Below are 14,826 nucleotides of genomic sequence, written 5' to 3'. Positions count from 1 at the left end.
ATTGAATCTTAAAACTATAAGTTATACTCTTATTGTTAGGGAGCTCTGGTAGTGTAATGGGTTAAGTGTTGGGCTACTAGCTGCAAGGTCAACAATTTGAATACACCAGCTGCTCCATGGGAGAATAAGAAGGCTTTCTGCTTCAGTGAAAGTTGGCAGCTTCCGAAACCCTATTCAGGGCCACTGTGAGCCAGAACCAACTCGCCAGCACACCACCACCACCATTATTGATATCAGATGTTGCTGAGCTGCCTCTAACTCATGGTGGCCTTGTGGGTAAGAGGGCGGAACACTTCCCGCTCCCATCCCATGATGACCCAGGGGCTGCTCTTGTGTCAGCCAATCTCATGGAGTTTTCCCTTGTTTTCATCATCCCTCTCCTTTACCAAACACAATACTCTTTCCTAGTGACCTGTCTTTCCAGATGCTTCTAAGGTATTTTGTTGTTATCCAGTGCCATAGAGTCAGTTCTGACTGAAAATGACTCTGTATAGGGTTTCCGAGGAGTAGCTGGTGGGTTTGAACTGCCAACCTGTGGTTCCCAGTCCAGTGCTGATCCTACAGTGCCACACCAGGAGTTCTAGCACTACTTAAAAAGAAAAAAAGACAACGTTTTTGAGTGTGTTCAGGAAGGATTTATTTCATCGATGAGGAAAAGAATACCAGAACTAACACAGTGGGACCCAGTTGCCTCCTTGGTTGTTAGTTCATGGTCTCCATGAGAAACGCATGTGTTTCCACGGGCAGCATTTCTGAATTCAGGCTCTCCCTGAGATACAACATGAATCAAACTCCATCATCCTGTGACCAGAAGATATCATCTATAGCAAATGCTGTTGTTGTTGTTAAGAACCGTGGAGTCGGATCTGACTCACAGCGACCCTGCACAGGGAGCAGAAACCCTCATCTTTCTCCCGCAGAACAGCTGGTAGTTTTGAACTGCTAACCATGAGATTGGCAGCCCAATTTGTAACCACAACACTACCAGAGTTCTAGGTCGTCCTAAAACCAGCGCTCTGTTAGGAAGAAAAATATCCCTTTCTTTCCTATCAACATTGGCTTCTTTTCCCTTCAAATAAGGGAGGCTTAAATTATGCCTTAATTTCCTCATTGGTTGACTAAGCTTCCATTCATTGGTAAAATTTTAGCTAAGAACGTCTGTCTTCTATCCACATGCTGCCGCTGCACAGCGTGGAATCAGTTCCAACTCACAGAGACCCTGTACAGGGTTTCCAAGGCTGGCAATCTTTATGGGAGCAGAAAGCCTCATCTTTCTCCTGTGGAGTGACCTGTGGATTTGAACTGTTGACCTTGCAGTTAGCAGCCCAATGTGTAAACCACTGTGCTACCAGGGCACCATCCTAATAGTCATTTAAAATTCCAATCTTGAAGTTACTGATGCCACTCATCTCTTTCTGTCCTCAATATCTATGGCTGGTTTCCATGGTTTGATATCATTTCCTAAGCAAAGCCCAGTTTCCTCAGCCAGGTAGCCTATGGTAGGTTATCACCATTCTCCCAGTTACATGTAATCTTCAGGGTATCCAATCAGAAACCAAGGCCAGGCTTTACATTTTTTTTCACTTAAAACATCCTTTTTCATCACATCCTTCCTTTTTACTTACTCTTCTGCCAACATAGATCTTCATTAACACCATGAGTACCTCTGATATCCTAATCTTCCTACCTTCAACTCACTCTCCACAATGTGGTCAGGGCCAGACTATCAGACACCTCCAGAATATCCTGCTTCCAAATGATGAACTCCAAATTCCTCACTCCATCAATTATGATCCTTTGGAACCTGGTGTGGCACTGTAGGATAAGCACTAGACTGCTAACAGCTGTCCAAACCCACCACCTGCTCCTTGAAAACCCTATATGGGGTCACTATGAGTCAGAACCAACTTGACAACAAATCTAAGCAAAAACTGTTTATTACCCAACTTTACCTCCCATTATACCTAATAGGAATTCTCCATTTCTGCCATGAGCATCTAATCAATAATCTGCAAATGTACCAAGAAATTTCTTACTTGTCAGTACATTTTTTTTTTCTTAGTATCTTTCTGCACCTTTTTAAACCCTACACATTCAGGGGTTCCATTTTTCTTCTTTATTGTTTTTCAAAGCTCATATTAAATCAACATCTTTAAGTATTTCATCATGACAGCTAGTCCTCATTTTCATATTGTTTCTCTTTTATTACTTTTTAATTACTACAAATAAGGACAACTGGTAGACTGGCAGAACATACAACATATAGTAGTAGTCAAAGGATTACTATCTAGAATACATAAAGAATGACAATAAATTAATAAGAAAAAAAAAGACAAAAACAACCTCATAGAAAATAGACAAAGGATACATCCAAGCAATCCCCACAGGAGCAAATCCAAGTGGCTAATAAACATATGAAAAGACACTCAGCTACACAGGAAGTCAGGGGAATGCAAATTAAGATGCCATGCCATTCTTCACCCACCAGTTTGGCAAACATCTTGAAATACAAGGTTTTGAAGAACAGATACTTTCAGACTACTGGGTGAGAACATTCGTTATTAGATCGCCATTTTGGAGGCAATTTGACAAGATCATTTATATTTCTTGGTAACCATTTTACAGAAACTAGTATTTCTTTCTCAAAGTCTTCTCTACTCAACTTTCATTCCACAGTATTCTCTTCTCCATTAAGCAGTGTGTTGCTGCTACCTGCTAACAGGTCTCTGACTTATGGTGATCCCAGAGAGCAGACTGGACAGGTGTGAGCTAAAGAGTTCTCATCCGCTGATTTTTCAGATGTAGATTACCAAGTCTTTCTTCTTCCTTTGTCTCTCTTAGTCCTGGAAGCTTAACTGAAACCTGCTCAGCATTATAGGAGCCTGCAAGCCTCCACTGATGGACAGACGCGTGGTGGCTGCTGGGAAGTGTACTGGCTGGGAATGGAAGCCAGGTCTCCTGCATAGAAGGCTAGAATTCTATCACAAGTCTATAGCTACCATTGCCATCCTCCTTATCAAATATGGCTTTAGAAATTTCTCCACAATGCCTTTTCCCATTACTCCTGCAAATACCTTATACGATGTCTACCAGCAATGACAAAAGAACTGAGGTGTCCTATCCTCTGGTCTTCAGGTGTCTTAGTTACGAACCAAACTGTTTCTTGTCCTCCTTTCTGACACTATTCTTTCATGTTCTCTCAGGAGTCTTGGGACTTTTCAATAAGAAATGCGAACACTGCCAACCACAAGTCACATACCCAGGAGAGCTGTCCCTCAAAGAGGACTGTAGAATTAAGACATTTCCTGATAAGAAGAAATTAAAGGAATTTACAATGACTACATCAACTTCGCAAAAAATGCTAAAGGGTGTTCTTTGAACAGCACCAACTGCAGCAGACACCAACCTGAGATTACCATTCATAACAACACCACCCAGAATTCAATCCAGATAGAGAAGTATTTAAAGTAAAACAAACCTGCAAGACTGAAAATAGGGAAACAGAAATATCAATGTATAATGAAGTCAACTACATAGCAAAAAGAGGGAATAGTATAGTTTCAGAACTTCTAAATGGCAAGGAAGTCAAGTAGATTTTAAGACAAAACAGACTGTTTTAAGCAGGGAAAAATGAATAAATTAAAGGGTAACCATAAAGAAAAATAATATACCTGTACATCAAAATAAAAAAAGAGGAAAATCAGAAAGATTTAGTAAACATTAACAGAACAAAAATGAAAATGATAAAATAAAATTTAAAATCTACAAACAAAATAAACTCAGCATGGAAAATTATATAGTACAAAGAATCCAGCAGCACCACAAAACACAGAGAGAGAGGGAGAGAGAGAGAGAGAAATGACAGTAATCAAGTCATACCTATTGATAATCATACTGAATATAAATGGATCAAATACACCAGACAAGAGACATAGAGAGCAGAATGGATAAGAAAACAGGATCCTTCAATATGCTGTGTACAAGAGACATATCAAAAAGATGGAGACAGCCTGAAGGTCCAGCAACGGAAGAATGGTCAAACCAGCTTTGTTACAAACACACAATGGAATACTACAAACCCTTGAAGAATAATATGAATCTGTGAAATACCTCACAACATGTTTGAACCTGAAGGACAAAATTCAAAATTCTGACTGAAATTAATCAATCACAAAAGGACAAATATTGTATGAGAAAAATGTTGTAAAAGGTTTTTTAAAAAAATAGATTTTCTTGATAAAATAAACAATCAATGATGATTAGAGGGGTGTGAGGCAAAATTATTCATGGACTAGAGGGATGGTGTTGTTAAGTGTCCTGGAGTCCGGTTGACTCACAGTGACCCTGTATAGGTTTCCAAGGTGTGACTGGTAAGTTTGAACCATCAACATTGCTGTTCAAACCACCCCTGAGTTCAAGTGCTTATCCTATAGCTCCATACCAGGACTAGAGGGTAAACACGTGTTTACATGGGTGACAGGGCAGGCAATGTACAACCAGAGGGAGGTTAGCAAAGGAAAGATGAAGATAGCAGGAGACACAGGGAAGAATGGAATAATTAAAAGGAATAGAGGTAAATGCTGTTAACTGTTGGTACATGGAGGGGATTGTAACCATATAATGAAGCAAAGTATATGGCTTGTTGAATGTAAAACTGATGATCTATTCTGTAAACTTTCACTCAATTCACAATAAGAAGTTAAAAAAAAAATGCAATGAGATACATCACTAAACTATTTCTATGAATTAACCTATGGGATTAATCCTCTTAGGTATATTTTAATTTGATATAAAAGACCACTGCTAGGAGAGATTCCAAGAACTCAAAATCCTGGTGCTGTATTTCAGCTGGTACGTATTTTATAATACGTCTCCATAAATCTTTGACAGAGGGCTTTTCCATCTCTGTGGAAGCTGAGGCAGGAAGCCTGTGGCACATAAGCAGTTATAACAAAGGGAAAAGTCCAACAATATATTTCTATGTTTGGGAAATGCTGTCAGTCGTTTACAGTGTTTGACGTGAATTATTCACTGGTTTAGTATGCACTCTTATTCATTTGTCTACAAACATAAAATATGGCTTGGGTGCATAGAAAACAGTTACTGAGAAACGAAGAATCCATCACAATTCTCTTGGTGCAGAAAGCCACAATGATGGTTTTAATCAAAACCAATCCTAAAAAATCTACATCACCCCACCTATGAAAGATGTTCTTCAGGACAGGAGTGGATCTCTACCAGGAAGGGAGCATGCATGCCGCATAAATAATGGTGTGAGAAACGAGAAGATGACTCAGTGAATTGCATGCAGAATGGGAAAAACACTGGCATTCAGAAGACTAGTCTCTCCATTCAAACGTTAAAACACAATCAGCCTGGGGTAAGTTGCTGAACCACCCTGGTCTCAGGGTCCTTGGCCACACTCAATACTGTACAATCTCTGGATTTACAATTCTATGAATCACTTTTTTTAAATGCCATGACTCTATCAATGTAAAACCAATTCCAATAAACACCCCGTCAATATTTATAAAGTAAGACGTGTATTGTGTATTCCTTTTCAAGGATAAATCGGTTTAGCTATCCTTAGCAATGTCTCTCCTTTTGTAATATACTGATTATTAATTAATTGTAAGTTATTCATATCAGGAAAGACAAAAGAGCATAATAAGATAAACTCAACAAATCGATATCCTATAGTTGTTAATGACTCATTGAGACATTAATACAACACAACCTACTACAATCACACTGTCGCTATTAGTAGCTTAATGAACTGATCTTGTTTTCTTTTAAATGTTTTTCAAACAAATTAATAATTCCAATTTATCTTTCAAAGATATTAGTTCAGGTTTCTTCTTTTTTTTTTTAATGGATGCAGGTACACATGAGATGGCTTCAAAAAGTTTGTGGAAAAATGGAATTGAAAGGTAATAGGAGTTTCCCATGATTTGAAGCCCCCTTGTAGAACTGGGTTAAGCTTACTCCCTGACTCATCATTGGTCTAAGCATGGCCCACTTATACTTGCTTTTTAAAAATACAATGAAAACTCGTGAAATAGTCTCCTTGACACCAAGAACTACAGCATTAACAATGACTTCAGTCTTCTCGTGCATAGCTCTCCTGCCCCATTCCTTGTGACCCTGTTCATTGATACCACTGTTGTAGAATCAGTGTGATATTTCTCCTTCTCTTTCCTCTTTGTACCTAACCTCTGTGATCCAGTTTTATTAAGATTCATCCTGACTGCTAAATGTAGATGCATTCCATTCATTTTCACTGTTGAATGATATTCATGGTATGACTTTACCATCATTTATTTATCTGTTTTCTCACCAACGGGCATTTGGGTTGTTTCAGCTTTTTGCTATTACAAGCAATGCTCTTATGAGCATTCTTATATAAGCCTCCAGGTACACATGCTAAACGTTCCTACGCAGGAATTTAAGGGCTCAGTCAAAGGGAATTGGATGCTCAACTTGACAAGATAATATGAAATCGTTTTCCAAGGTGGTTGAACTAATTTTATACCTACACACAAGGTGTAGAATATTCCTCCTGAGCTACAAGCTCTCCAACCCTTGGTATTTTTAGATTTCTAAAATGTTGTCAACTGAGCTGATACAATACAATAGCTCACTGTGGTTCTGGATTACATTTCTCTGAATACAAATGAGTTTGAGCTTCCCCCCCCCCCCCCCCATATGTTTATTAGCTTTATCACTGTTACTTTCTATAGAATTCTTTTACAAATAGTTGGCCTACTTTTTTAAGTAGATTGTGGGATATATTTTCTTTGTTGTTGCTAAGTGCGGCCTAGTTGGTTCTGACTTAGAGACCCTGTATAGGTTGGTGTTGGTTTTTAATTCCCTTCAATAATGTTTTATGATGCTCCCCCCACTGGTCTTATTCATCTTTAATAAGATTAGTTTTTGTTGCTGTTATAAATGGTGACTTCTTAAAACAGTGTTTTCTAACGACTTCTGCTGTACAGAACTACAATGAAGTGTTGTTTACTGAAGTCAACCCCAACCACCTTGCTAAACTCTAACCTCTCCCTGCTATTTCTAGAATACTTTCCCTCAAGTTATTTTTTAAATTCTCTGTTGATAATCATGTCATCTACAAATAATGACTTTTTCTTTTCCCTTTACCAATATCTTTATGCCTCCAATTTCTTTCTCTAGTTTTATAATGTTGGCTAGAACCTTCAAAACAATGATGGATAGAAGAGACAAAGTTTGCTCAATTACTCACCTACTAGCAAAAGACAATCAAAAATATTTTTGTGGAAAAGGGAAAAAACCAACAACCAAAACCTCAAGTTTTTGGAAACACCAACAATGATCAGTTTTAAAGGAGAACGCTCAAAACAGTGTCTCCAGTTCGTTTACCAAGTTGAGGGTATCCCCATCTTCTAGTAATCTTACTAAGTCTTTTTAACCTCAATTAAAGTTTGTTAGTCTTCTCAACTAACAACTAACGGATCGTGCTGCTGGGTGAGTGGGCTTCTGGGTAATGAGACAGCTACTTTAATCTCTATGAGACTCAAGCATAAAACCAAAGTTCTGTGAGCAGATGCTGATAATGTTCTAGTTTGTCATCAACACAAGTTGATTGGGCCACATTCAGAAGAACTGGCTCATTTCAAGAACATCATCCAAACACGCACTATGGATCAAGTTCATATACAAGTCCTGAAGGGACAGGTGCTATGTGTGAAGCTTCTCACCATATTTGAATCGAGTTTTGTTCTATAAAATGTGTCTTCAAGAAAGTGCACCTCCTTGGAATCAATTAATCCAATGGACCAATGGACCAAGCGAACATCAGTTTTTATAACTCTTGAGACCAGAAGAACTAGATGGTGCCCACTACTCTGAATGAGATCACATTAGAAGGTCCTGGATAGAGTGGGAGAAAATGTGGACCAAAACCCTAAATTGTAAGAAAAGACTGGGGTTACTGGTCAGAAAGAGACAGGAGGAACCTGAGTCTTTGGTCCTTGGCCACCCTTCAGGTCTGGAACAGAACTCACCCATCATGATCCAATTTTCCTCCAAGCAGTAGATAGTTATATAGGGGGTACAACAATCATTCGAGATCAAAAAGGCAACCTTTACCTATGGATAAAGTTCAGAAAGGTGGTGAAGGAGAGCGGAATGGGAACAGGAATCACAGGGAGGAAGCAGGATAACTTGTTGCAGGGAGGGGAATGCAACCATTGAGAAGAAACAAAGTGTGTGATTTGTCGAATGAAAAACTCATGATCTGCTCTGTAAACCTTCACTCAATTCACAATAAAAAATTACAATTTTTAAATTTTTGAACAAAGAGAGAATTATGAAAAAATATATAATATTTTAAAGTTTAAACAAAGAGAGAAGAAGTAAATGCAACATAGGGCCCTGGACTGGACTGCAGACCAGAGAAAGAACATGAGTGACCAGATCTAATCATCTGTAAGATTTCATTATTCAATGACCACACTAGAGAAAGTTAGAAGAACATCTGGGAACACTCAGCACTGTTTGGGGGCCTGTTCTGTAAGTCTATAATAATAATAAAGTGTGTATCCACCTCCACAGCTCAGTTTGTTACGAAGGCTGTGCCCTAGCCACATCCCTGGAAGGAGGTGTCCAGAAGTGATCAAGTCATTCCCCGCGCTGTCCCACAAATCCTCAGGTGGGTAGCAAGATACAGAGAAAGAGAAGGCCCGCTGCATTATCCCCTAGAGAACATGGGTCTCTGGTGTAACGAAGACTCATTCAACTCACAAATCCCCAATTAACCCCTTTGGCTCGACAAGTTGAAGCACGTTGACCGTTTAGGAGATACTGCTTGAATGGGCACCTGGTTTGTGTAATACAGGTGCTCTTGAAGCTGTTACTAATCAGAAGTTTGTTGGTGTTTGTGTGTGTGTGTTGGTCTGTAGGCACACTGAAAATGCACAAGAGGTGTCTCCACACTGTCGGTCGGTGTTCTGTGCTGCCATGACGTGTGGGCTCTGTGATGCTGGAAGCAATGCTACAGGTATTTCAAATGCCACTAGATCATCCGGTGGGCAGGTGTCAGTGGGGCTTCCAGACAGACTAGGAAAAAAGGCCTGGTGATCTCATTCTAAAAATGAGCCAATGAAAACCCTATGGATCGCTGCAGAGTATTATCTCATAGAATGCTGAGGGTCCTGAGGAGAGACCAAGGCACAGAGAAGGATGTGGAGGTCCAGAGTAACCAAGGGAAACCCTCAGTGAGACGGACTGACATAGTGGCCTCAGCGGTGGCCTCAAGTCTACCCACAATCATGAAGATGGTGCAGGGACGGGGCCGTGTTTTGTTGTGCTATACACAAGGTTGCAGTGACTTGGAGAGGCGCTATGCCCGCTAAGAAAAGAGAGACTTGCTATTCAAAAAGAGATGAGTGTAAAAACAGCTACTGCTAGGTTTCCTAAGACAAAATCTAGATTTTTCAAGTGGTGCATTTATCTCAGATGGGGCTAAAACCAATTGAAAATGCAATTTCTCATCTGATTTCAGAATGAACGGTAAACAACCATTGATCAGGAGAAGGTTCTAGTATGAGACGCTCCTGGCAAGCCTGGATTGGTAGTTCCATTTCTTGGTAAATAAAATACCTTCTCTCGTGTGGGAATATCAATCCTTAATCACTTAATGTGTCATGCATCTCCAGGAAAGTGTTGATCTGGTATTACCCCATGCCATCTGGTTCACAGTCCTCAGTGGGCATATCAGCCAAGCTCCCCCGTTACTCATTCAAAGGATACTGTCCAGAATTAGTTTGGTAAGCGCCTGGTACGCAGACAAGTCAGACATTTCAGAAATTTGGTTGTAGGAAAAATCCACCTTCTGGTGAGAAAAAGAGAAGAGACAACACTTTAGGGTTCCTTCATTTTCACCACATGAGGAAATCTATTTCTGAGTGTAGCATTGGAATTCAATATTGAAAATATGTTAAAGTTCTGGCATTCATCCATCTTGAATCATTTTGGAAGGAGGACCTTCCTCCGTCCACTTTGAGGGGTTCTAAGAAGGAGCCCCCTGAACCCAACCTCCGGGGCTGTGACATCCCTACAGGCTACGGGCTTCAATGCCCACAGCCTCTTGCTCCATTTTCAGCATTTCTTTTAAGCCTTCTTGATTTTCCTCCAGGATTTACCTCAATTTCACCCTATTTTCCACAATTTCTTTCATTTTCTCAAATGCCCAGAAACTGCATTCACTTGGCTTATTATGTAGACGTTGTAACTCGGTTCCCTGTATCTTTGCCTTTTCTATTCCTACTTCAATCGATTCTGCCAAGTCACCACTAAATGCCAGCATTATATCGGAGATCTATCTGCAAGATTTATCTCTTCAACTTCCAAGCCTTTCTCAGCACTGACTATTTTAGGAAAGCAGATTCAGCAAAATCAGTTGTCTCCAATCACAAACACGAACCCTGCTCACAATGAAAGATATCCAAAATTAAATAACTTTGCTCAATTGCTCACTTACTAGTGAAAGATAATCAAAAAAGGTTTGGGGATTTTTTTTTGGAAAAAAGGAAAAACAGAAATCCCAAGTTTTTTGAAACACCAATCTTGGTAAATTGCTGAGTGCACTGAAATAATTTTCTAAATAGCTGCCAAGCAATGGTATCATAAGCACTATGCAAGTATTCTTATCTTCTTTTAAAGCAGAGATTCCATCCCCAAATCATTTCCCATTGTAAGGTTACTGTCTGTTATTGTTTAGTGCCATCGAATCTGTTCAGACTCATAACAACCCTGTATTGGGTTTCCAAGGAGGCGACCTTATGGTTCTAACTGAACTTGCAGTCCAGTGTTTATCCTATAGTGTCACACCAGGACTCCAAGATTAGTGTTGTTGTTGTTAAGTGCCGTTGAGTCAATTCTGACCCATAGCAAGTCTGTATAGAGTTTCCAAGGAGCAGCTGGTGAGCTTGAACAACCGACTTTGCAGTTCAAACGACTTTGCAGTCTGATGCATTAGCCCACAGAGCCACACCAGGTCTCCAAGTACAATGCATTAAATGCCAAATACCTTAAATATGAAATTTTTGTGCTTTTATTCTTTTTATTTAAGCATTTATAGTTAAGCTAAATATTGTCAGTTCTAACAACAACAAACAAAGAAATTTCTAGAAACAACTGAAAAAGCAAGAGTAGAAAAATGGTGACGTCAATGATAACATAAGCTCTGGCCATCAAGTCGATTCCAACTCACAGGGACCCTGAGTGGGGTCAGGACGATAAACCTTTATGGGACCAGACAGCCTGGTCTTTCCCCAGTGGAGTGACTGACTGGTGAGTTTGAACCATCAACCTTGAGGTTAGCAGCTCAATGCCTAACCCACAGTCCCAGTCTAATTAGAATCCAAGTATGTGAACCATGTCATGTGCAAATAAAACAGTTACATTTTTAAAAAAAATCAGAACGCACACTTCTACGCATATACAAATTGCAGTTAAGCAAAACACGCAGTATAACTGAAGAAGTCCGTTTGACATCATAGAAAACAAGTTTAATGTTTACTTTTTGTTCTTCTATATTGTTGTTGTTGGAGTCGGTTCCGACCCATAGCGACCCTGTACAGGGTTTCCGAGGCTGTATATCTTTACCGAAGCAGAAAGCCTCATCTTTCTCCAGCGGAACAGCTGGTAGTTTCGAACTGCTGACCTTCAGGTTAGCAGCTCGATTCATAACCACTACGCTACCAGAGCTCCTTGTTCGTCTATAGAATAAGCAAAACTCCAACGATGGAGTCGAGGTATATTGCTAGCTATGTGGGCTTTGGTGATTCAGTCTCATTCAGACTTCTTTCCCGCAACACATTTCTGCTCATGACATCATCTAAGTATTCGCGGGCAGGGCCAGGGGTCCTGATTAAGCAGTAAGCACAGCTTCCGGTGAGAAGGCAGGCCCAGGCTTCCTCATGTTTATGAATCTGTATTGAACAATTGTACCTGGGTTTCAGCACACAGTTAACATGGCTAAACCCAGGTGGAAGTGTTCACTACAGATTCCCCAGTAAGCACAATTACTGGATAGTCCGTTCCTACAGGGCCGCATCCAATTCTGTGCCCTCCTTGTCCCTCAGGGATAAAGTTCACGTTGCCTAGCATCCGCCTCCACGAAGAACAAACGTACTCTAAGGACATGCGCAGAGTGCAAGTCGGAACCCTGCTCTTCAGGCCGCGTCTGCGCCGGGGTTCCACGTGGGAAATGAACAAGTAGAGGAACTCCCTCAAAGAGGGCGGGGCAGAGGCCACAGGTATGACTGATGAGCAGTACAGGCTTTGGGGTCACAGCCCCGTGGTGAATCCCAGCTCTGACACCTATCAGCAAAGGTTTAGTAGGTTAATGCTCCTCGGATAATGGCGTAACAGTGCCCTCGAAGGTTTACCGGGAGGATCAGCTCAGACAATGAATGAAAACACCTGCCGGCCCCAATGTCCCCTGCCCTTGTTCACAAAGCATCCATGCGGCGCTGGCCTCCTGATTACCTGGTACCATGTTCCAACCACTTCCCTAAAGTTGCTGATGTGTTGGCTCTTAATTCTCCCAGAGCTTGGGGCGTTAAGGGGTCACCGTGTGAATGTTCTTTTGTGAGTGGCGCAGTGGGTTAAGCCCACTGCTGCCACCAAAAGGTCGGCAGTTCGAATCCACCAGCCGCTCTTCCGGAGACGGATGAGCCCCTTTCTTCCGTAAAAGTTGACAACCTTGGAGACCCTCTGGGGGCAGTTCTGTCTTGTCTACAGCATCACTATGGGTCAGAATGGACTCGGTGGCTGTGGACTGTTTTAGTTCCGAGGGGTGTAAGTGGCCATCTTCCCAGCTGACTGTATAGGGCTTGGGGCAAATGAAGGAACATTGGTGGTGCAGAGGTTTAGTGCTTAGCTGCTAAGCAAAGATCGACGGTTCAAACCCATCCTGAGGCTCAATGGGAGACTTCAACTGGCGACCTGTTCTCACAAAGACTGTGACCTAGGAAGTTCTATGGGTCGTTCAGCTGTGTCCTATAGGGTCGCCATGAGTCAGGGTCGATTTATGAGCAGCCAACCACCAGAATGTGGGCTGTGGAACCACCAAGAACAAAGCAGCTCCACACACTCAGCTCCTGATGAGTCTGCAGCACATGATTCCATGCCGTACACCTCAGACCCTGGTGTGGCTGATTGGGAAAAGGAATCTCCCTTGGTAACAACTATTCCTTCAGAGGGAGGAGCACCTGGGAAACCACAGAAGAGACAAGTGGGAAGGGTGTCTTGCAGGGGGGTGGGGCTGGGCTGGGAGCGGAGTGGATGGATAGAGGGAGAGCCAGAGTCTTCATTCCAGCTGATCCTGATATTTGTATCAACCTCCATGTACCACTTCAGAGCTAAGTCCGTTTGGTTTGTGAATAAGACTAATAAGTATACCAGTGCTTCTTGATTAAAAGTTGGAGAGGGAATAAAGACGACCATAGAAGAATTGATGTATTTGAATTGTGGTGCTGGAGGAGAATTTTAAAAGCACCATGGACCACCAAAAGAACACACAGATCTGTGTTGCAAGAAGTACAGCCAGAGTGCTCCTTAGAAGCCGGGGTGGCCAGACTTTGTCTCTCATACTTCAGACATATCATCAGGAGGGAGCAGTCTCTGGAGAAGGACATCATGCTTGGTAAAGTGGAGGGTCAGCAAAAAAGAGGAAGACCCCCCAATGAGATGGACTGGCACAGTGGCAGCTGCAATGGGCTCGAGTGTAACAAAGGTTGAGAAGTTGGCCCAGGATTGGGCAGTGTTTCATTCTGTTGTGCATAAGGTCACTATGAGTCAGTACCAACTTGATGGCACACAACAATGCCAACAACATCCAGTAGACAAACACCAATCACATGGTCTGGGGATCGGTCTCACCATTGTCAACACATTAGAAATACCTGGGAGCCTTTCAAACCTAACAGCTCAGGACTTAACCCCCAATAGCCCAGGGTCGCCTAGCAGACTCTGACTCACAGTGACCCTATAGTTCAGTGCAGAACTAACTGACCCTTGGGCTCCCATAGCTGTCATCCTAAAGAAGCAGACTGCCCCATCTTTCCTGCAGGGTGGCTGCTGGATTCAAACCACCAACCTTTAGGTTAGCCTCGAGTGCTTAACCACTGCGCTACCAACATTCCTGTTCTGAATTTAATGCAAACCAATTAAATCAGGATCACCAGGAATCAATTTTTTTTTGTTTTTATAAAAGAATTTTCCACCAAGTATGGTCCTTGGACTAGCAGCAAAAGCATCGCTTGAGGACTTCTTTGAAATCCCGATGTCAGAACTCACCCCAGACGTCCTGAATCCCGACATTAATTCATAACACCCACAGGGAACTTGGGTGCCCATCAATGCATGAGACAGCCCATGTCACGGCCTAGTTAGTACACAGTTCTATCTGCCACTGTCCAAGGGGGGTTATTTCTGTTCCGAAATGCAAGAGTAAGTACAGAGAATGAAGAATGGAGATTGTAATTTTTTTTTCCTTACACAAAAACAAGTAATAGTTGGATACATTTGAGCCCATGGTTCAGCAGTAAAGAGAGAGGAAGACCCCCAACAAGATGAATTGGCACAGTGGCAGCTGCAATGGACTCAAGCGTGACAACAATTGTGAGGAGGGCGCAGGATCAGGCAGTGTTTTGTTCTGTTGTGAACAGGGTTACTATGAGTCATAGCTAACTCAAGGGCACCTAACAACAACAACAATGTGAGCCCTAATGGATGGTTCTACTCATCAGCAGTGGGTTCACTGGAGCCCATGAGGATCCCTGG

At 41.7% G+C, this 14,826-nt stretch overlaps 1 protein-coding gene across 1 annotated transcript in view; it reads right to left on the bottom strand.

Moving 5' to 3' along the window:
* Window positions 1–14,826, bottom strand: part of LRGUK (leucine-rich repeats and guanylate kinase domain containing) — a 139,428-nt gene that overhangs the window by 103,141 nt on the left and 21,461 nt on the right. The window contains exon 6 of the mRNA XM_006861226.1: window positions 9,787–9,868. Within this exon, the coding sequence (XP_006861288.1) occupies window positions 9,787–9,868 (82 nt within the window). The remainder of the gene's footprint in view (window positions 1–9,786; window positions 9,869–14,826) is intronic.

Source organism: Chrysochloris asiatica, unplaced genomic scaffold (assembly GCF_000296735.1).
Source record: "Chrysochloris asiatica unplaced genomic scaffold, ChrAsi1.0 scaffold00041, whole genome shotgun sequence".
Lineage (NCBI taxonomy): Eukaryota > Metazoa > Chordata > Mammalia > Afrosoricida > Chrysochloridae > Chrysochloris > Chrysochloris asiatica.
Note: the sequence above shows the minus strand (reverse complement) of the source record. Positions and strands in the feature narration are given on the sequence as shown.